This window comes from Sceloporus occidentalis, unplaced genomic scaffold (genome assembly GCF_023333645.1).
Source record: "Sceloporus occidentalis isolate IW3139 unplaced genomic scaffold, rSceOcc1.0.p SCAF_3, whole genome shotgun sequence".
Taxonomy (NCBI): Eukaryota; Metazoa; Chordata; class Lepidosauria; order Squamata; family Phrynosomatidae; genus Sceloporus; species Sceloporus occidentalis.
Genome location: NW_028316983.1, coordinates 213,952,702 through 213,975,381, shown reverse-complemented (window position 1 = coordinate 213,975,381; position 22,680 = coordinate 213,952,702). Strand labels below are relative to the sequence as shown.

Here is a 22,680-nt window from a genome sequence, read left to right as displayed (position 1 = left end):
GAAACAGTGCTATGTAACATATCATTTGTAAATAACTATCTGCCTGCAATACTGATACACTGTAGGCTTATTTGTTTTTGCTTGCTGGTTTGTTCAAAAAATGGATTAATCCTAAAGTAATTATTCACTAGCAAACTAGTAAACAAAATAGAGCCATTTAACCTCAGTGTATTAGTGATGCAGGATTATTTCTTGGAATCAAAGTCAAATAATAAAGGAACAAGCATCACAAGAACCTAGAGAAAATAACTCTGACTCTTGAGCAACAAAACACATGTGCATGTCCCCATTTTGTTTGAATACAGTAAACTGAATGTGTTGTGTATATTAGCACTTGACTATAATATAAATCAATGGTTCATATGCTTGAGTTCTTCTTTTAATGATTTCTCAGTTCAGTGCAGAAGAAATGCAGAGGAAGTAATTGAAGTAATATGTTACTAGTTAATATGTGCAAGTTTGCAAAACTAATTATTTAAGAGCGATAAGCATATAAAGAATGATTTTTAGTATAACATGCTATTAAATTTGCAAATCTAGATTATCCCAATAGCTTCCATGGAATTTACTTCTAGGAAAATATGCCATAAAATCATAGCATTCGTTTCTGATAAACGGATTAATAATTTGTTTCCATTTGCTTTTAGTCAGGAAAAGACTAATCTGACAGTCATGCCGCATTTTCACATACACATTACAAGGGTGACAGTAGGTTGACAACATCCAAACAATTCCTGGTTATATGTAACTGGCTATCTGTAACTTCTCTTTTAGATTAGTCATTGTTCTTCCTTCAATCCAGAGGAGCAAAATAATCTATACTAGTAAAGTGCTATGGGCTCTAGAGGTCATTGCTCCTTCAAGATTCTTTATTTTCTGAAATAACTAGATTAAGACGTAAAAGGTGGAGCTCAGAAGGAATTTGGGGGCAAAGACAGACGAAGGTAAAGATTCTTAATAATTTCACTATCTAAATCACACTTAAATCATATTGACTATCTAGCTATGGTCTCTTGGCAAAAAGGTTAGGAAATAATTTTCCCATTTTCCTTCCAATTCGTAAGTAAAACGCTTAAAGGACTAAGGCAAATGTTTGATATAATAGGCTTAAAAGGAATGTGAGATTTTTCAATGGCTGGATCTCACTATAAGAGTTTGAATTGTTTAACTGAAAATATTTTTCCTTCAGAGATTACCCAGAGTTGTAACTTTTTTTCTGAAAGTGGAAATGATCTATAGGTTTATGGATCTATGGGTTTATGGAAACAATCATTCCCAGGAATCCAGATGCAGTCCTAACAAGAGATTAGAATGGTTGATTTTTGGACTATACCTTCTAGTTTTCTGCATTGCCTAGCCATGGTGACTGGAGGATTATGTAAATTGTAATCCAAAAAATGATCATCTCATGTTATGACCATAGACAAATCGAAAGGGATCCAAGCAGATAATCTATTATCCCATACTTAAAGGTATTCTCAATTGATACCTGTCCAATCCAAATACAATAGTACCATCAAACCTAACACACTACAGTGTATTCTAGTAGAGTGTAAAAGCTAACTCAGGCTTCTAAGCATAGGATCGGCTCAGTTGCGCCAACTCTGAACATTTATTTTTACTGTAATTGACTCTTTCTTAATCTAACAGAACACAATGTGTCTTAATTTAATACAAAACATTTTACCCTAAATTAATTCTTACCAGTTCTATTTTTCATATTAAGTAATGACTACCTACTATAATTAATTTGCATAGAAACAGTATCTATTATTTAAAGGAAATGAAACAAACAAGTGGACAAAAATGTTTAACTTACCTACTAAAAAATAGAGACATGATCCAGAAAATCATAAGCATTTTATGCCCTATCAGATTCAACAGGAGACCTAAATGTGTTCTCTTAAAATGCTTAATGTTGGCTGGATCATGTCCTAATTAAAATGCATTCTCTTTATTTTTTAGAAATAAGGTGATGTATTAAAATGAGATTTGCTTCCTAAATAGTCTCAGCTACTGCTGTGAATTATCTTTTCTTGTTCTCCCCTTTAATTTCTTCTCACTTCACGGCCCCTTAAAGGCTGCGGTGGCCTGAAATTTTTCAGCATGCAGCAGGCAGCTTCTCCCTCACCAGTGCAGAGAAGGTTGCGAAATTTGGCTAGCTGTGAATGAAAAGGATATAACAAAGAATACAGAAATGACACCAAAGCTCAGTTATCTGAGTGTGCATGCACACATGCGCACAAACACCAGCACTAATCAAGGGCGAGAAATGTGTAGTCCTCCTGGTATCATTGGACTACAACACCCACCATCTAAGGATACACAACTGCTGGAGATAGAATAGCAACACAGACTTCCCATGAGACCTTAAAGAGATATCCTTTCTCTGCATTTTTTGATTTTAAAAAACAAATCACAAAAAAAACCTTCATATGGTCCTTTAAAGGCCACCAGGGGAACACAATTTTGCCATGTTTTTACGTCTCCCTGTACTTTTTCAGGACCAGGAAAGGGTATTTTTTCCAGCCCAAGAGTAAACTATAATCTCTCTTTCACACTACACAATTGTAGCACTTTGATACCACTTAACTGTGAAATAACGGTAGAAGACAATACTGAGTATGCCTTTCCAAATGGAGACAGTTGCTTTTGTATATTACTGTATTAACACTAATGGTCACAAATTGCTTAACTGATCATTCATAACTTCACTATCTTAGTTGAAAAAATCTCAACAGAACAACTATGCAACAAGGCAGGCTGGATGCCTTACCTCTACTAAGTATAGAAACAGATGTGTTACATAAAATTAGTTTTAAAGATTTGATCAAAGACTTTGCAATTAGAAAAAGTAGGAGAAAACTTTTCAAATATAAATAAAATGGAGGTATACAAAAATAAACATTATTTTCCATCTTAATGTAGGTTTTGGTTCATTTTGAAAAATAAAATTTTATTTTATGGCTTATTATTGTTCATATTTTGAATTAGATATATATGGAGGCACCAAAATCTTTTTTGTGCTTAGGGCCTCTAAAGGTGTTAATCTGGCCCTGCCCTCATCCCGCCACCCTCCCATAAATACACTCCTTGACAAAGGTAAATCATACCTGTTCAGAGCAAACATTTATGGGCTCTCTCAGTATGATCCAGATGACACTTTCAAGAAGAGGAGGAACTGTGAGAGAGCCGAGGTAAGTCCAGTAGTCCAGAGAATGAGGAAGCAAACAGGAAGGATCAAAGTTGGTGAACATGTGCTGTTTGCCCTTATAGAGAGAGAATGAGAGGGAGGGAGGGAGAGAAGAAGAAATCAGCAAAAATGTAGAGACAAACAAAATTTCTTGAGTGAAGTCAAAGGCTTTCACAGCTGGCATCCATAGTTTTTTGGGCTATGTGGTCATGTTCTGGAAGAAGTTATTCCTGACATTTCGCCTGCATCTATGACTGGCATCTTCAGAGGTTGGTGGCATGGAAGTGAGTGGCATATACTGTATATATACATATATACTGTGTAACCCTTGTCTGGAGGAAGTGATTTGCATGTTAATCTGTATGTTGGTCTGTTGTTGATGGCAAGGCCTCAGGGATATGTGGGAGGATATGTGTGTGTATTTAATTAGCAACCCCTTGTCTGTGGGGAAACCCCAACCCTGGATGATGTTCATCTGCATGTGCTAAGTATTGATTTTGGTGTTTTTCAGGACTGGTAGCCAAACTTTGTTTACTTTCAGGGTTTTTTCTTTCCTGTTGAAGTTGTCCAGGTGTTTGTGGATTTCAATGGCTTTCTTGTGCACTGTGACCTGATAGTTGTTGACATGGTCCAGAATTTAATCTTTTCAATTATCATTTTATGCCCAGTTTGGACTATAACATGTTCTGCTACTGTTGATTTTCCTGGCTGATCCAGTCTGCAGTGACTGTCAAGTTCCTTGATTCGTGTTTAAATGCTATGTTTGGTGGTCCCTATGTAGACTTGTCCACAGCTGCACAGTATATGGCTCCAAATGGTGAAAGTGTCATCGGAAGCATGTTGTGGGCTTTTTTGGTGCTATTTCCAAGGCTTGCTTTTCAAAGTGTTCCATGTAAAAGTTTGCTATTGTGGGACTCAGTGGGCTTCCCATGGCTACCCCATCCCTCTGAAGAGCCAGCCACAGATGCAAGGGAAACGTCAGGAATAAATTCTTCCAGAACACTGCCACATAGCCTGAAAAACCCACAAAAAATCCTCTTGAGTCTCTGCTACTGACACTTAGGCCCGTTCCGCATGGGTGGAAAGTACGTGTTCTGCATGTACTAGGGTTAGAAAGGGGCATCCCTTTTGGACATCCCTAACCCTAGTACGCGCAGAGCGCGTACAAAATGGCAGTGCCCGTTCTACACAGGCACTGCCATCTTGAAATCCATCGCGCGGTGCAAATGACATTGCGAGTGCGCCATTGGCACCTTGCAACGTCATTAGCACACCACAATAAGAAGCAGCATTTGGGGCTTCTTTTTTGCGGTGCAGAGGGGCCGCGCGGGGCTCCTCCGTGCCGCAAATGACGGCGCCAGCAGACTGCCAATTTCAGGCAGTCTATAACGTGCTATAAACTCTCTAGTTTAAGCCCATAAACTGCTCATCCCACATAACCACCAGAAGACTGTGCACTTTGTAGCTGGGATTCTGCATCACCAGCACTGACCTCTTCTACCTGCTGAATAAACAAGGTTCTCTCCTCGATTCATATGAGTTTATCACATGGGAAAAATTGGAAGGAGGGTAGATTCCATGTTTATTGCACAAATTAAGCATAAGTGCACAATTGGTTTTCACACAACGTCACATGCACTCTACTATTAATCCAATAAGAAAGAGACATGATCTAGCATTTAGGCATTCGTGGAAAAATATCATGAATTCATTTTCACTTCATTCATGAATTTGCTTTATTTGCACAACTGCTATAGTGTGAAAGCTAACTGCGGTTTATTCATGAATTAATCATTGATTTTGAGCTTGTTGCCGGATTTCCCATGGTTTATTGTGGCAAGTTTACCCCCGGTTCTGCTTTATGGGCAGACATGGCTGATTGGCAAGAGGGTCGTAGCATTTCATGCTCTGAATTATTTCTTTTTGGTATTGTTATGTTCCTTTATGCATGTGGCAGGAAATGCAGGGATGGACTGGAGGTCATTGAAATAAATAGATAAGATGAGAAGCACAGTGTTAAAGGAGTTTATGGGGGAAGAGGGAACCAAATATACAAATTTAGCATCCTGCTCCCTAGTTCCATGTTTGTGTTGTGTTTGCTGAACACACAGGATTACTCCACCTGTACCCCGTAAATGCAAGACAGGGTTCAGATCTTTGCATACCAAGGAAAAGTACTCAAACAAGAAATCGGTAATAGACAATGGAACATTCATAAGCCTCCTATACCATAATAAGTATGTCCTAGCTGTGGAAAACATGGAAGTTTAGAATTACCATACCTTAACTTTAATTGCATCCAAATGGTCTGTTATTTTCTTCAGCTGTGGATTACATTCACCTAGCTGAAATACAAATGTCAAATTCATTTTGCTCAGATTTCAAAATGTATTTATTGTTGGAAATACAATACATTGTTTCAAATCCAAATGTTCTAATTAATGCAGAAGGGTCATTAAAAAAACAAGGTAGGCAAATAACCCACACCATAAAACTAAACTGAAGAAAATATTTTAAAATAATCATCAGGCATGAGTCAGAAAATATTAAGTATCTTATTTATTTAAGACATTTCCACATCACCTTCCAGCCTACCAGGGCTCCCAAGATGATGAACCAATCTAACCGCTCATCCCAATTAGTGCCACTGAATCTATGGGAATTACATAAACATTAACTTATCAAGTTCTTAGTGATTTAATAGATCTACTCTAGTTGGGACTAGCAATCAGATTTAGGCCCAAATTTCAGAATGCATAGGGAAGCATAACAATTCTGGAAAGACATAAAGGCATTGGGGGAGTAGTTTGACATTTTATAAGTAGCCCAAAGTTACCCTGCTGTCAGTAAAGTCCTTTGGATGCTGCATATATGTTGATCCATCCATTCTAGCCATTCCTAATATTGGCCATGTTGGCTTTTTCCATGGCTTCAAGCCTACATAGCAAGGATGGGAATTGTGCATCCCCCTGGATGTAACTGAACTATAAATTCCAGCATTCTTTGCTACTGTCTCTACTGGAGAGGGCTGCTGGGAATTCCAATCCAACCACATCTGAAGAGCCACATGATTCTCACCATTGTTAAATACCTGTGGGCATAAGCCTCACTGAGTTCAGTAAGCCTTACTTCTGAGTAAATATGCACTTCTGATGTATTGTATGTTTAGGATACTGAGTCTCCCTTGCCCCAGTTCTGACAAATTCTGCTTTGACTTTCAGATGTCACAAATACTACAAATGCATTAAAACATTGCGTAGGTGCTTTGAGAAGATTTGTTTTAAGAAAAGAAAATGCATTTGACTAACAAGCAAATACAGAAACATGTGGTAAAAACAATAGTTTGTCCCAACCTACCTGTAAGAAAACAGCCATGACTGCTAATCCATCTGCCTGGCAAGCAGCCTCAACAAATGTGGCGTATTTGTCGGCATTCCAATGGACTACATGAAGCTGAAAAGCAAGATAACATCTCCCATCAATTATTACCTTATGGAGACTAGACAACTCTCTGTAACAGCTGACGGGAGTATTGGGGGGCTAGTCTGGTCTTTTATAAGTAGTCCAAAGCCATCTTGATGTCAATGAAGTCCTTTGGAAGCGCCACACATTTTGGTCCAAAACTCTGAAGATCTTTTCTAGTCACTCCTAGTGTTGGCCAGTTTACAAAAACAACAAAACAGACCGTGGCATATTCACATACCAGTCCTTCCCATATCAGGCCGTGAGACCACCCTTATCTTTCCCTTGACAAGAATCTTCAGATTATACAGACTGGATTGAGGGTTTAAAGGTCCTTGCAATGAAAGGTGCTACATAAATGCCAAGATATATGAGTTGTGACTGCTCAGTTCAATAAATCATTCTGTATTCTGGAGCTCGTAAGGTGTATCTGCACTCACGCTTTTATTTTCATTAAAAAGCTGGACTGTGTCATTTTAAAGATATTATGGAGGTTATCGAATAGAAACAAATGCTTTTGACAGGAATGGCATTTGGAAAACAACAAACAAGAAAAAGACACAAGTAAAATCTGAAATACTGTGGGGAAAAGCCCATTCCCAGTGGCTTGTGACTTCTCTGTTAAAGGATGTATGTATCTTGTCTTACCACCGCTCTTGCACCACAGGTAGTTGGAGAAATCTTTTAAGGCCTGTTTCTTTTATTCTTCTTCTTCACCATCATCATCATCTTTGTCATCGATACTCCCATACAGCAGTCTGTTGGAGAAATCTGGTTCCAGTGGATAGACTGCCTTGGCTTAATGGGACCTTCAATCCATTGGCTTGTAAAGAACATCTGCCAGGGGAACCATGTCGTCTTGGACTTGCAGACTAGATCTTTCTTCATGCATGTGCCATTTTGGCAGAGGTGCATTCTTGAACCAAAGATCCTTCTTCTTTGCAGAACTAAACAATGGACACTACCACCTAACTACTAACCTTTCAGAGGACTCTCCACCTATGTTGGTTATCCTCTCTATTTCTTTAACTTTTCTTCTCTCTTTCAACTCTAGGGTCATTCTTCAATAAGAAAGGGTTCTAGTGGGTTCTTGAAGATGTTTATAACCAGCAGGAGGAAACCTTTTTAGACTGACTAACAATTCCTAGGTACTGTCCCTTCAATTTGGATTCTTAAGTAGAACTTATTTTTTCCAGCTATATATATGTTTTGGAACATTTTGTTTTCTAAGCACCTCTTATTAATTCGTTATATTCCATCTCACCTGGTTCCTGTGGAAAACATAAGTCTTTAAACACTGCAAATGTCATTTCCCTCCAAATTATCTTCCCCACTAATTTTAGCCACTCAGTATTTCCCCACCACCATCACTCTTCTCTATTTAACTTCGGAAATTGCTTCTGACATTCTTCAGCATTTTTATCACAATTCTGTCAAGGATCTACCCTACTTCCACTTCAGAATACTACTGTACTCCATTTCAGAAATAAGAAGACACTACAACATTTTCCCCCTTCATGATAGTTAACAGGAAGCCATTTAAACTTTCTAAGAGGTGGGAAGCTATATTTATATATTGCATACTTTAAATCATATTTTTTGTTATTCCATTTCAACACTGGAACAACACTGAAATACTGTTCTGATAATATATTTTTAAAAATATCTTTTTCAATCTATACAATCCTTAAAACCTCCACATGTTATTGATTTTCAACTTCCATCACCCTTAGCTAGCATGGCTAAACATCAGAGATGGTGGGAGATATAATCCAACAAAATCAGTAAGATCACATTTTCCTCACCTCTTCCTACAGCATCATCTAGTAAGATTCACCACTAGGGAAGTATGTCTAATGTCTAAGCCAGGCTCGGATATTCAAGCTCATCACAGCCTATTAAATTTGTTCTGTGTGATCTTGCCTAAATAAATTCTGTCTTGCTGCATGATAGCACACCTCCAGAGTGATCCAATTAGCACTCTCTTTTTCCCTTTTCTTTATTTGCACATCACATTAGACTGAAACTGTTATAACATAAAATTGATAACAAGGAAAAAAATAAAATAATGATTTTATTCGTGGAATTATGTAATTAAAAACCATGTCTGTTCATCAGCTTTGAGGTCTGATTTCAGGGATGCAACCAAGGAAAGTCACAACAACTCTTTCTGTACAGTTCAGTGGAATACTTTACCTCTGCTGCAAATTTTGTTCCATCCACTGCATGCTCAGAGCCAATGTCATCATTGGGTCCCCAATGGAAGTGAATTTGGCGCAGTCTATAATTTCCAATGAGTGGACCCCCACTTAGCACTATAAAGAGAAAAGACACACACACACACACACACACAGAGTAGCATAATTAGGTTACTTACCTAGAGAAAATGAAATGTTTGCTTAAGTTTTCTTTCTACTGTTTGGGGACCAAAATAAACCTGATGCAAGAAAACCATTACTGGATTTTCTGACTTTAAAATTGTAGTTGGTAATAATTTTGATATCAGCAACAGCACTAGAGAAAGTTTAACAATTTCTCTAGTTTTGCATTTTTCTGCTGCCAATGCTATTACTAGCTTGGGTGAGTAAGGGAACAATATAGGAAATGTAGGATGAAATCTAGGTGTTAGCCTCAACTAGAAGAGACCCACTGAATTAATGTGATTTATATAAACGTTGGCCTGCCATTCAACAACTGACTCTACAGGCATACTCTAATCTGAACTAGCAGTTATATTTAGGATACAAAAGTGATCTAGATCCTTAAAATGCTGCAGGGTAAACCAGTTAATCTGCCCTCCCTAACATATGCATGATAATGAAAACTGGTGAACCAGAAATCTGTCTTAACAATGTGGTTGATCTCATGGACATAAAAGCTGGGGCCCTTTCACACTATATATTATAGCACTGATTCTACTCTAACTGCCATGGCAACATCATATGTAATACTGGAGTTTGTAGTTTGTTGGAGCACAAAAGCTCCCTATCTGACAATCCAAAGCTCCTCACCCAAAACAGTTCAGCTACCTGCATGTGGATGAGATGGAATCATATTCAAGCAGCATGCAGGCAACCCATTTGAACCGAGGCATATTTTCCTAGCAGCAAGAGAGAATTTTAACAAGCAATATCTTCTCAAAGGGCAATATATCAAAAGCAAAATAATAAATGGAACTCTAATGTCAGCCCAGATTAAAACTAAAAGCTGTCCTTAATAAAAGATTGCATTCAAGCATAACAAAATTTGCTAAGAAACAAACCTGATTTATTTTCAGTGTCATCAAACTCCACACTGGTGGAATGTCCATTGTTGAGGATGACTTTAGCAGATGAAGGATCATAGTTAGGGTACAGACGGCGTAGTGTGGGGTCATATTTAGTCTCCTGAGTTTTGATATCGATGGGAGATTGGCGGTCTCCATTAGCAAGGGGGAAAATTTCCTTCCAGTGAGAAGGTCCTAGAGGACATTGTAGTAGAAAAGTTGTTCATTAAAATACATTCCACACAATCAGAAAATGAAAGTAATTGCTATATGAGAAAATAATCACAATAACCTACCTGGATTTTCTTATTTTCTTAAAAATATTATTCTGATTATTAAAAATGGTGGCATTTAAAATGGTGGAAAATACCCCACCCCGTTGTCCTTGGTGAGCTACATGAATAACTTAATTCTAATGAATTAAATACCCAAGGATGCGGGTTAGAACATTAGGGTTGGTCATTTTCTGCCTACTTCCAGGCATTCTGGTCATAAGGAATGCAGCAGGCACCTGAAATTAACACACACATGCAATAGATTCAGAGAACATTCACACATCAGTGGATTATAGTATAGTCCACACATCAGCAATGCTTCATTCAGCTTCAGTGTCATAACACAAGGATCTACGTATGCCTTACCAAATCAGACCCTTGGTCTATAAAGCTCAGTATTGTCAAAACTGAGTGGCAGAAATGTTTCCTAAGTTTACCTGGAGGTTTAAGGGACTGAACCTGGGACCTTCTGCATCAAAGCATTAGCTTTGGAAGAGTGTTATGGCCTGTCTTCATACTGAGATGTACATGAATCCAAATATGTCAAATCATACATTGGGTCAAAGCTCAACCAGGGACGTAGCCAAGGGGGGGGGGGATCTTGGGGTCCAGACCCCCCCTCCATTAGAAAAATTAATGGTGTGTGCTGCTGCGCCGCTGCACCCAAGCCCCATTATAATGGTGGCACTTAGTCTGGACCCCCCCCCCCTTCCTAAAATCCTGGCTACGTCCCTGGCTCAACTGTGAGATTTGCACCAGAGCTTGGAAAATAGTCTACCGTTTCCAGAATATCCTATCCAGCATGTGCCACTGGTTATGCTGCCTGAGGGACTGGGGGATATAGATTCCAAAATCCCTCCAAAAGTTGAGGGATTTCACATCCCCTGGGTTCTAGCACCTCTGCATACTAAAATCTCTAGTCATGTTAGTGGGATTAATGAGAGCTGCAGGTCAAACCATGGAGAATCAAAATTTCCTCCTCCTAGCAGCAAACTATTACTCCCTTCTCACTACACCTGACTATTAAATCACTACCTATGCCACTCTGCCAGAGGTTTAAAAAACAACATAAACATTAAGAAAAGCAGTAATACAAGTACAGTATGTGGACTTTGCAATCACTAGCAAAGGTTTCCAGGAAGAATGTTCAAAGTAGAAGTGAAAGGTTTGTGCTCAGGAATCTTCTCAAGTAGGACAAGAAGAAATGGACTTAAGCTAGCAATACAGATTTTTTTTTCTAAAGGAGGGATAATTTTCTAACTGATTACAATAGCATTCAGTTATAATGTAATGAGAGCTTTCTCACTGATTTTCTTAGAACAAGAACCAGAAGTATAGTTGGGGTGGCGGTGGCCAAATAACCATAGTAATTCTGTCTCCAAATGATATTTTCTTTCACTCCTCAAATGTTTAGCCATGGGGTAATTTAAAACCTAAGTGGAGTGTTCAGAAGTACAGTTTAAGTGTTCAAAGAAAAAGAGCAGGCAAAGTTTCTAAGGGAATATACAAACATAGCAAATATGAGACTTTTAGGTGTGCAATCGTAGAAATCTGGGGAATGATGGAACATTTAATGGAAGGGAGAGAATTCTTATTTTGGGGTACTCCTTTTGCTCTCTTCACAGCTATGCTATTGACAAGAACTATGTCTGGAAATCTAAATTCAGTTCAGAAATGTGATAAGCTTCCTAAGAGGGGAAAAGGATCCTATTGCCTTTCTGTTTCTCCAAGTTCTCCAGGAAACCCAGGGTAGTGGGGGAGTTAATGGAAAAAACACACTTTATTCTGACCTGTGATTATTGCTAGTTTGTATTAATCTGTGTGGGTGCATTCAAAGACTTAATAACAATTCTTTTCAGTACTGTATAACAGTCCACTCAGTTTCAGTTCAGTTCAGTTTGTCTTGGCTTACTTAGTAGTCAAATCCATTTTACCATCCGGCAGTGAAGTAGCAGAGTTTGGGTGACAGAAAAAAGTAAATGTACTTTTTTTTAAATGAATTTTTTTACTGCCAGGTAGATGAAAAAGATGCTTGTTCAATTTTCTGCCTAATGTCTCAAAGCTATGTGTCCAGTTTTGGACACTGTGTGCCTTGATTTGGATGGGTGGTTTAGTGCTGCTGTGCCAACAGCAATATAGAGGAATTAATGAAATCTCTCATAAACAATACTTTGTATTATTGTTGTTGTTGTTGTTGTTGCTGCAGTTTACACTTAATGTTTTAAACCATTTTTGGCAGGAAAAAATCATCAACAGCCTGTTCCAGTAAAAGCAGTATAGTACTGAATAGTAGTTACATAGCACTTTTCATTTCCTTGGCATCTTTCATATGCATTACTGTATCCGAGTAATCCTTATGCAAGCTCTATAAGGCAGAGAGGTATTTTAATTGCAAGACTGTAGAGGACTGAGGCTAACAAGATCAAGCTCAGAAAGGTTGCTTTTTGGACAACTCTTCCAAAAATAAACCAAATGAAGAATTCTGGGAGTCGCAGTCAAAAAATGTAATGTCTCCAAACCTAGATGTGTATATAGTGGCCTGTCAATGACAATATCTTGTCACATCATTTCTGTAATTCTTGGGAGAAAACATCACTATCACATTGCCTAATGTTATCTATGAGGTCCAGGTCATTCTACGTCAAACATATGTGTGTTCCACCAAGATTATCTTTCAAACTGCGTTCGTTTGACACCAGTCAAATTATAGTCCTGAAATCAATCAGCTATACAGTGATATACTGTTGTACTGAAAGGTCATCCTATTTTAGCATACAATATCATTTTAGCATGCATTTTAGCACACAATATTTAAAAAAAATTATAAAATAATGTTTGCTAACTCTGCGAAGTTTAACCAGCGATTCCCATATACACACAGGTATATTTAAATTGGTTATACTCACTGGAACAAAGGAAGGAACTAGACTGCAATCCTGTACTTATAATGGGCCCTGCACATTTGCTGGGGTTAGGCATGTAGGACCCCTGTGAAAGTGGGTAAATCACACATTTTACCTGAGAGAACACCTCTCTAGGAATCTCTAGGTCATCCAGTGTAACTCTTTGGTCAACATCTGGCACAAATTGTCCACAAAATCATGCTGAAGGACCTACAAATGTCTAGAGAAGTGTTTTCTTTTGGAATCTCTAGGTCCTCCAGTGTAACTTTATGATCAATGTCCTGCAGAATCGCACTGGAGGATCTAGAGGTTCCTAGAGATAATATATGAATCAAATCTGTGAATAATCAGATCCGCAAAAGTCAATGCTGCAAATGTGGAGGGCCAATTGTATTTTGTTCAGGAAACCCCCCTGGGTAGGTTCAATGTCTTGGATTCAAAATGTCTGAATGCAATACATGAACCTACAGTCAGCTTTCTGCATTCATGAATTCAGCCATTCACAGAGTCAACCATCCACTGCTTGAAAATATTATAGATAGATAGACAGATAGATTTTATCATTTTATATAAGGGACACCGATTTACAATGCCACTGTATTTAATGGGACTTGAACATCCACTGATTTTAGTATCCATGGGGGTCCTGGAACCAAACTCTGTTGAATACTATAGACCCACTCCTGCTTTGCATCACTGTTAAGTAAGAATGGGAATTTCATGAAACATCAGCTATAAATGGGAATTACAATGAGTTTTAAAATGGCCATTTGTATTAATACAGTATTCCCCTTTGGGCAGGAAAACAGGTTTTTTAGTCCTATGTGCAGCATCTAGATTCAGTGGGAACCTGACATGCATGGAAGTACATGTACAAACACACACATTTAAAAATTTGGGGGGGGGGGGAATGCAAAAGCGGGTTGATTTTCAGACGTGTCAGGGATATTAATCAATAGCGCAACAACCCAAACAGAAAGTCGACAAAGCCCACTCCTTTTTACTTTCTGGATTTTCCAAAAGTAAAAAGGAGTGGGTTTTATCTACTTTCCTTTCTGGTTACTGTTACGACAATGCTCATTAACCCTTACGTTGTGTGAAAATCCACCCCTCTTTTGCAGGTTTTTTCCAGTTTAAATTCAGTTTCTGCACCGTGTGATAAACTCTCTTGCCTAAGTAAACCCTATGGAAATCATGGGGTCGCCATATGTCAACAGGCAACTTGAAGGCGTGCACACTCACTAAGCTTCCAGAGCAGCAGAACATTACGTTCCAAAACTTTATCTCTAATGTATGGCTTGCTAAGCAGACGTCATTGACCCTGCTGCTGAATCAAGATTAGACAACTGCAACAGGGTACAGTATATGGCTTTACTGTAAGACTCAAGAATTCCATCTACTATGCATTTGTGCTGTGCACACTCAAATGATGGGATGATAGCTTTAAAAAGGCATTGTACTTATTAGAGAGCCAGCATGAGTGGTTTGAGTGTTGGACTATGACTATGGAGACCGAGGTTCATTTCCCACATTGGCTATGAAACTGGGTGACCTTGGGCATATCACATACTCTCAGCCTTGGGGGAAGGGAATTGCAAAGAATAAAACCTGCCAATAAAACCTCCATGATAGGTTTACCTTAGGGTCTCCATAAGTCAGAAATGACTTGAAGGCATACAACAACAACAACAACAACAACAACAACAACAACAACAACATTATACTTATTAGTTCTAATGCAAAAGGTTGGAGGTTATCCTCAAACTCATCAGTCTAGCTCAAAAAAAAAAATCGCAAAGGCGCTATCCAAGGTGGGAAGATCAAGGAACATATTACCGTATTTTCCGGCGTATAAGACGACTGGGCGTATAAGACAACCCCCAACTTTTCCAGTTAAAATATAGAGTTTGGGATATACTCGCTGTATAAGACTACCCCTCTTCCAACGCACACCAAATAAAAATTAAAAAAAACATCAGATTTGATTTCAATATGGTAATTTAAATTCAAATGCTTATGGCATGCAGGTACTTAGCAGGAAAACTTGTTGTACACAAAGCCTGCTAGGAATGGTCAGCTCTCCCTGCTGCCCAGCCCTCCCTGTCTCCAAGACTATCAGAGCGGTAGCGCAAACACAGCTCTTTTTTCCAGCCCCCACAGCCATTTTTGAGCTCCCCCACCATATGCGGCGACCACAGATTCTCCAGTCCAGCTCAGAAGTTTCAGCACCTGCCATATCAGATGACCCCCGGCGTATAAAACGATCCCTGACTTTTGAGAAGATTTTCCTGGGTTAAAAAATAGTCTTATATGCCATAAAATACAGTACTTACTAGGGATTTTTGGAGTTGACTGGAAATGCATAATCTTCATCCTTATTGTAAAGAATGGCCCCTAGCCCATCACCCTTCTGATTCTTAACACTATTATTTGAGTCTTGATCTAAAGAATCATGAATATCCATGCAGAGACTTCTTTATACTCCCAAAATGTGATTGGCACTACAGTGATCCCTCCACATTCCCTGGGGTTAGGGTTGAAGTATCCCTGCGAATGTGGAAAAAACGCAAATAAAAAAAACCACTATTCTTTTCACCTTCCTAGGAATCTCCAGGTCCTCCAGTGCAACTCTGTGATCAACATCTGTCATAAATTGACCACAGAACCATGTTGGAGGGCCTACAAATGCCTAGGGAAGTGTTTTCTCTAGGAATTTCTAGGTTCTCCAGCTCAACTCTATGGTCAACTTCCAGCAGAGTTGCATTGGAGGACCTAGAGATGCCTACAGAGAACATATTAATCAAAATTGCAAATAATCAAATCTGCAAAAGTTGAGTCTGCAAATGTGGAGGGCCAACTGTAATATGAAATTGCGTATCACTGTTGCAGGAAGGAGAGATATGAAGGCTGAAGTTTTCCTTCCCTTTGCTCCAACTAACTGGTGAGCACTACACAGAATATCTTTCGTGCAGTGTGAGTTTTGTACTGTGCATGATTCTTGCATGCTAACTGCTGAATGAAGTTATCCTGTGCCCAGATCCTTTCTTTACTTTTTCTCCTTTCCCCCCAAAACGGATGACAGTAACAAAATCCCAGGAAATGCACAAAGGTGGCAATGAAATCAGTGGGGCTGGGTTCATCTACTGCTATTGAGCAAACCCAGATGCAGAGTTTGGGAAGGTTAATTCTTTGGACTATACCTCACAGAATCCTGCAGAGAATCTTAATACTATGAGGGTGGCTGCAAAGTGGAAATTCTGGTCCAAAGCACACTGCAGAAATAATCCATGTTGAGACCGCTTTAACTGCCCTGGCTCAGTGCCAGGGAATCCTGGAAATTGTAGTTTGTCGCAGCACCAAATCTCTCTTGAGATAAAAGGCTAAATGGCTTATAAAACTCCAGTTAAACTGGTGTCAAATTGGATTATTTCTGCAGTGTAGATACAGCCAGATGAATACTTTCTTTTAAATTGCACACTGAAAAAAATGTAAAGTCTGCACTGCCTTGGAATCAATTTGAAAGACTCTAAATGGTGAGAGAGAAAAAATCTGTGAAATTTAACAATAGTTAAGAGAAAGATTATTAATGCAACATTGCAAAGAAAACAAATTATATTTTAGTAGTCACAATATATACAATGCGCAAAAGCTTCTACTATACAAAGAGGTGTCATTTTAATCCTGGCACATACAGTTATCATCACAGAAGTGCCCCTTTTATCTCCTAGAAACAGAACTGCATTGCCAGTGCTACAAAACTCAGCCTGATGAATCACATTTTGAAGCATATTTGGCAAAATTAACGTCTCCTGTGATTTACTGTCCTTGGAGAATTATCCATCTCTCCATTCCTCTTTTGCACCCTCAAAATTACCAAGGATTGTACGAGTAAACCTGGTGAGTGGAAAAGGAAATTACAGTACATTCATTTTTAAAATGTCTTGCCTGATAGTCTGGGTTTTTAACATTTTCAGGAACTGGGAATTAAGTATTTGAGTATTGCACTATGAAGATCAGGGTTTGAATCCACCTTCGACCATTGAAACCCACTGGCTGACGTTGGGCAAGTGACACTCTCTCAGCCTCAGAGGATGGCAATGACAAAGCCCCTCTGAACAGGGTGACCAGACATCCTCCTTTTCCAGGACATGTCCTACAATTCAGCCTTCTGTCTAGAAAGGATTTCCAAAATGTATTCCATTTTGAGCATGACTAAGAAGAATGGATTCATATTTGAGCATTTTTTAGCTTTTATTTGGTCATGTCCTACATTTTTCAGTGCCTTGTCCTCTTTTGCAGTTAGGACATCTCGTCATCCCACCTCTGAAGAAAACATGCCAAAAAAAACCCTTGATCAGTTCACCTGAGAGTCGCCATAAGTTGGAAATAACTTGAAGACACACAACAACAACGATGTACTCTAATGGAAGTTCAGGCCACAGTAAATATGTCACATTGATATAAGATACTGTGTGGTTTACACTGTGATACACCAGGGCTGCATCCGCACTGCCAAAATAATCCGGTCTGACTCCACTTTAACTGACATGGCTCAATGCTATGGAATTCTGGAAGTGATATTCATTCCCAGAATTCCACAGCATTGAGCCATGGCAGTTAAAGCAGTGGATTGTTTCGGCAGTGTGGATGCATCCACTAACATGGTTTATGTCCCTGGAAATCTTTTTCAAGTTCATTTTCAAGGAGAAGATGATCCAAAGGCTAACAAGGAAAAAAAGAGCAAGAGGTGCAAGAACACTTGCATGGAAGTGAACTCTCACTTCTCTTTTCTCTTCATGTTGCATCCAAACTGCAGAAATAATCCAGTTTGACATCACTTTAACTGCCCCGGCTCAATCCTATGGCAATCTAGGAAACTGTAATTTTTTGAGGCATTTAGCCTTCTTTGTCAGAGAGTTCTGGTGCCCCACCAAACCACAATTCACACAATTCCACAGCATTGAGCCATGGCAGTTAAAGTGGTGTTGAACTGGATTATTTCTACACTGCAGATGCAGCCTCAGACAACATGTGGGAAAAGGTAGAGGACAAGTGTGGTGCAAGTGGCTTCAATATGCATTCCTCATCTTAATAAGTAAATAAAGTGTCTGGGGATGCAAAATAACCACTTCCACCAGCACCACCTTTGAAAAGGTACTTCTGTCTTATGCCAAAGTTAAAAGCAAAGCCTCCACAGTCTACCAGCCATCTCTGTAAAGCAGATGTAGGGGTTTATCAACAGGGGAAATCCCATGCAAAAATGGAAAAAAACACAAAAAGTAGGTTGATTTTCACAAATGTCGTTGTTAAACTGGTGTTAACCCAAACGGAAAGTAGACAAAAGCCACTGCTGCTTTTGTCTACTTTCCGTTCAGGTTAATACCACTTTAACAATGACGTTGTGTGAAAATCAACCCATTTTTGTGGGTTTTTCCTAATTTAAAGCCCCATTTCTTCACAGGATTTCCCCCATGTTATAAACTCCAGAGGGTAAATGATCTACACTGTACAAATAATGTAGTTTGACACTACTTTGATTGCCGTGGCTCCATCATACAAAATCCTGGGACTTGTAGTTTTGTGAGAATCCTAGAGTTGGAAGAGACCCCAATAACCATCCAGTCCGACCCCATCCTGCCATGGAGGAATTCACAATCAAAGCACTCCAGCCTTCATTTGTAAATACCTCCAAAGGTGTGTGTGTGTGTGTGTGTGTGTGTGTGTGTGTACACACACACACACACACACACACACACCCCTATCCCCCCATATTTGCTAGTGTTGGGGACATAAGACCCCCACGAATATAGAAAAACCGCAAATAACAAAAACACCATGTTTTTAACTGAGAGGACACCTGTCCAGGGATCTCTAGATCCTCCAGTGCAACTCTGTGGTCAACGTCCCACAGACACTGGCCACAGAACTGCACTGGAGGAGCTACAAATCCCTAGTAAAATATTCTCTCTAGGAATCTCTAGGTCTTTCAGTGCAACCTTTAGTTAAAGTTGACCATAGAGTAGTACTGGAGGACCTAGATATTCCCAGAGAGAACATACTAATCAAATGTACACGCGGTTTTATCTGTATTGATATTATGACTAATTGTATAGATATATTGTGTATTTGATGGACCTGTGAACCGCTTTGATCACCATGGAAAAGCGGTATATAAATAAAACTTTATTATTATTATTAATCCATGAATAATCAAAATCTACAAATATCAAAGCCGCAAATATGGAGGGATGAGTGTATATTATATATATATATATATATATACACACACACACACACACACACACACACACACACACACACACACTTTATATCTATCTATCTATATTATATATATGGTTTCCATTATATTCTATGATAGATAAATACCTCCAAAGGATGAGACTCCACCACTCTTTCTGAGAGGGTCTGTCCCACTGTCTAAGAAGGGCTCTTACTGCCAGGAAATTCTTCTGGCAGGGAAGGTTTGCAAAACTACAAATCCCAAATGCATTTGAGGAATTTAAGGCTCAAAGTCTAGGGTTCAGGCTCCTGCCACCACCACCACCTTCCTCCCTCTATTTCAGTTAAGCCCCAAAGGTGCTGCTGGTGCTGCAAGGGAGCCCTCTGCATAGAAATCCCCAGAATGGAGCTCCAGCTTTTCAAGCGGTATCAAGCCGCCTTAATTCTACAGTGTAGACGCAGAACAACCACCTAAAGAAGGGGGGAACCACAACCATCGCTCCAGCACCCCCTTCACCCTCCAAGTCCTGAGCCTCTTGAGCCCCAGAGCCCCCCAGGGCTCTCTCCCCCCTCACCATTGTCCTCCTCGTAGCCCCAGTGCAGCATGGCTGAGGGGGGTGCTGGGGATGCTGGGGGAGGCAGTGGTGCTGGTGGTGATGCTGCTTGCAGAGCCTGTCCTTTGTCGCGGGAGAAGCGTCCAAGAGTCCGACTGGCTGTGGCTTGGAGGACACCCCTCTCCAGGGCCCTCTTATCATGCCCAGAGGGCTTGGCAGTCACCGCCCTTGGCCGCCACCCCCCCCCCCTTTTCAGGGAGAAAAGTTTAAACACTCCATCAGTTTTGTTTGCTTGCTTGTTTGTTGGTTAGTTTGGTTTGGTTTTTCCCCTCTCAAAAGAGAGTTTAAGCTCGCCTTCCTTGGGCTCCTCACTCACTGAGGGACCATCTAATGGTGTTATTAGGGTGAGCTTGGCAAGTCACACTCTCTCAGCCTCAGAGGTAAACAGGGGCAACCTCCCTCTGAAATAAGCTGCCAAGGAAACCCCATGATAAGTACACTTGATGACCCTGGGCAAGTCACACTCTCTCAGCCTCACAGGGAGGCAGTGGCAAACCCCTCTCCCTTGAAGAAACCAGCCAAGGAAACCCCACAACAGGTTCACCTTAGGGCAGGGTGGCCGGATGTCCTCCTTTTCCAGGACATGCCCCACATTTCAATGATTCTGTGATCTCAGCTTTCTGTCCAGGAGGAATTTCAAAACTTCCTCCTTTCTGAGCATGATTAAGAAGCATGGGTTTAGCTTTTTATTTGGTAACGTCTTCCATTTTTCTTGACTTTCTGACATTTTACAGACCCTTGTCCTCTTTTGCCATTACAACACGTCCTCTTTTTCCAGGGCCTGCTCTACATTTCCACCTTCCCTCCAGGAGGAATTTCCAATAGGGCCTCCATTTTGAGCATGAGTTTACATTGATGTGAGTGTTTTGAACATTTATTTGGCCCTATCCTCCATTTTTCTTGAACGTTCTTCATTCTGTAGTGAGGACATCCAGTCACCTTGCTAGATGTCCTAACCACAAGGGACCACAAAATGTAAGACATTCAAGAAAAATGGAGGACGAGACCAAACAAAAGCTAAAAGCACTCCTATAAAGTATAAATTCATTTCATATGGTTTCTTTACAGCTATATGGCATATACTGTACTGCATTTTATTACCTACATGACTGCATTGTTCTGATGAATGCTTAAAATTGTACCACAGCAAACCCTTGACTGAATTTACATTTAGATTATTCCTTTCATTTGTACATTGTGCTGAAATTAAGGGGGGGGACCCATTGCCTAACACCTTTGCTGTCCCTTTCCCCGCTAAACAAATGTGCCCTGAGCTCTGGGCGCAAGTTTTGTCTGCTGGTGGGCCTAAGAAAAAAGAACTGTAGAAGCATTCAACCTATTCCCATATTTGAAGCGAGGACAGGCTACCAAGTGAACACATTTACCGAGAGAACATCAAACATGGTGTTACTCGGTGTGTTTCTTCTTCATGCCCAAAATGGAGGACGTTTTGGAATTCCTCCTGGACAGAAGGTTGAAGTGTAGGAGAAGGTCCTGGAAAAGAAGGAGATTTGATCACCCTGCCTAATGCTAGGGGTGTAGCATGAGCATTTTCACCGGAGGGCAGGGACAAAAATGGTGGGGAACAGAAGTTATAACGTGAATATGCATGGCTGGACCCACAGTGACTCCAGATCTGAGCTGCAAAACCCCTTGTGTGATAAGGCCCAAGGGTTTGGGCATCAGATCCTAGGAAAGAGGTTTATCTTCTTGTTGTAGTAGTTGTTGTTCTTGATGTGTGCCTTCATAGAATCATAGCAGTTTATCACACTGGGGCTAATTTCAGCGTTAAAGAGAGATTAAAGCACATTGAAAGCACCCCGCAAATAAAGCAAAAATGGTGTGTAATTGCACGAATTATTATCACAAGGAATAGCGCAAATAAAGTGAATCGAAATGCATTGTCGCTGAAATCCTGAAAGCAAAAAGATGTGCATTAATGCTTTTTTGTGACCACTTTAATGGCAGGTTGTGTGTGATGTCGTGTGAAATCGTAATTACATGATGTTTCTGAGATATTCATGAGATAAACTCCTGATCTCCTTCGTGTGATAAACTCCATAGAGTTGGATGATACACCAATGGCCATCCAGTCTGACCCCTGCCATGCAGGAATACACAATCAAAACACTCCTGACAGATGGCCATCCTGATCCAGCCTCTATTTAAAAACCTCCAAAGAAGGACATTCCACCACACTTCAAGGCAGCCTATTCCATTGTCGACCAGATCTTACTCTCAGGAAGTTCTTACTAATGTTAAGGTGAATCTCTTCTGCAGTTTGAATCCATTGCTCCAGGTCATGTTCTGTGGAGCTGCAGAAAGCAAATTTATGGCGGCCCTAAGGTGAACTTATCATGGGGTTTCCTTGGCAAGATTTGTTAATAATAATTTGTTTTATTTATATACCGCTATTCCAAGATCATAGCGGTGAACAGCAAGTAAGCTAATTAGCAAGTAAGTTAATTTGCCCCCAACAGTCTGGGTACTCATTTTAGCGACCTCGCAAGGATGCAAGCCTGAGTCGAGCTTGGGCCCTTTTGCTGGTCTTGAACTCGCAACCTTGTGGTTTTGAGTGAATGGCTGCAGTACAGGCATTTAACCACTGCGCTGAGGCTGAGAACATGTGACTTGCCCAAGGTCACCCAGTGTGTTTCATGGCTGAGCTGGCAATCGAAAGACTTGTCTGGCAGGTATGCAAAGGATAGCGCTTTGGAGACTACCTGTG

General features: G+C 40.0%; 3 protein-coding genes across 3 annotated transcripts in view; 1 reads left to right on the top strand and 2 right to left on the bottom strand.

The window, feature by feature from the left end:
* The window catches only part of LOC149317464 (carbonic anhydrase 3-like), an 86,024-nt gene extending 84,124 nt beyond the window's left edge, over positions 1-1,900 (bottom strand). The window contains exon 1 of the mRNA XM_089517556.1: positions 1,820-1,900. The gene's annotated coding sequence lies outside the window, so the exon portion shown is untranslated. The remainder of the gene's footprint in view (positions 1-1,819) is intronic.
* LOC149317463 (carbonic anhydrase 13-like) lies at positions 362-20,065 on the bottom strand. Its single transcript, XM_089517559.1, has 7 exons — positions 19,914-20,065; positions 9,918-10,115; positions 8,852-8,970; positions 6,551-6,646; positions 5,476-5,538; positions 3,114-3,269; positions 362-2,162 (listed from the first exon to the last, which is right to left on the bottom strand). Exons 1-7 carry the CDS (start codon positions 19,942-19,944, stop codon positions 2,049-2,051), a joined length of 777 nt encoding a protein of 258 aa, XP_089373685.1. The 5' UTR covers positions 19,945-20,065; the 3' UTR covers positions 362-2,048.
* Positions 16,880-22,680, top strand: part of LOC149317462 (ribosomal biogenesis factor-like) — a 20,243-nt gene continuing 14,442 nt past the window's right edge. The window contains exon 1 of the mRNA XM_089517561.1: positions 16,880-16,995. The gene's annotated coding sequence lies outside the window, so the exon portion shown is untranslated. The remainder of the gene's footprint in view (positions 16,996-22,680) is intronic.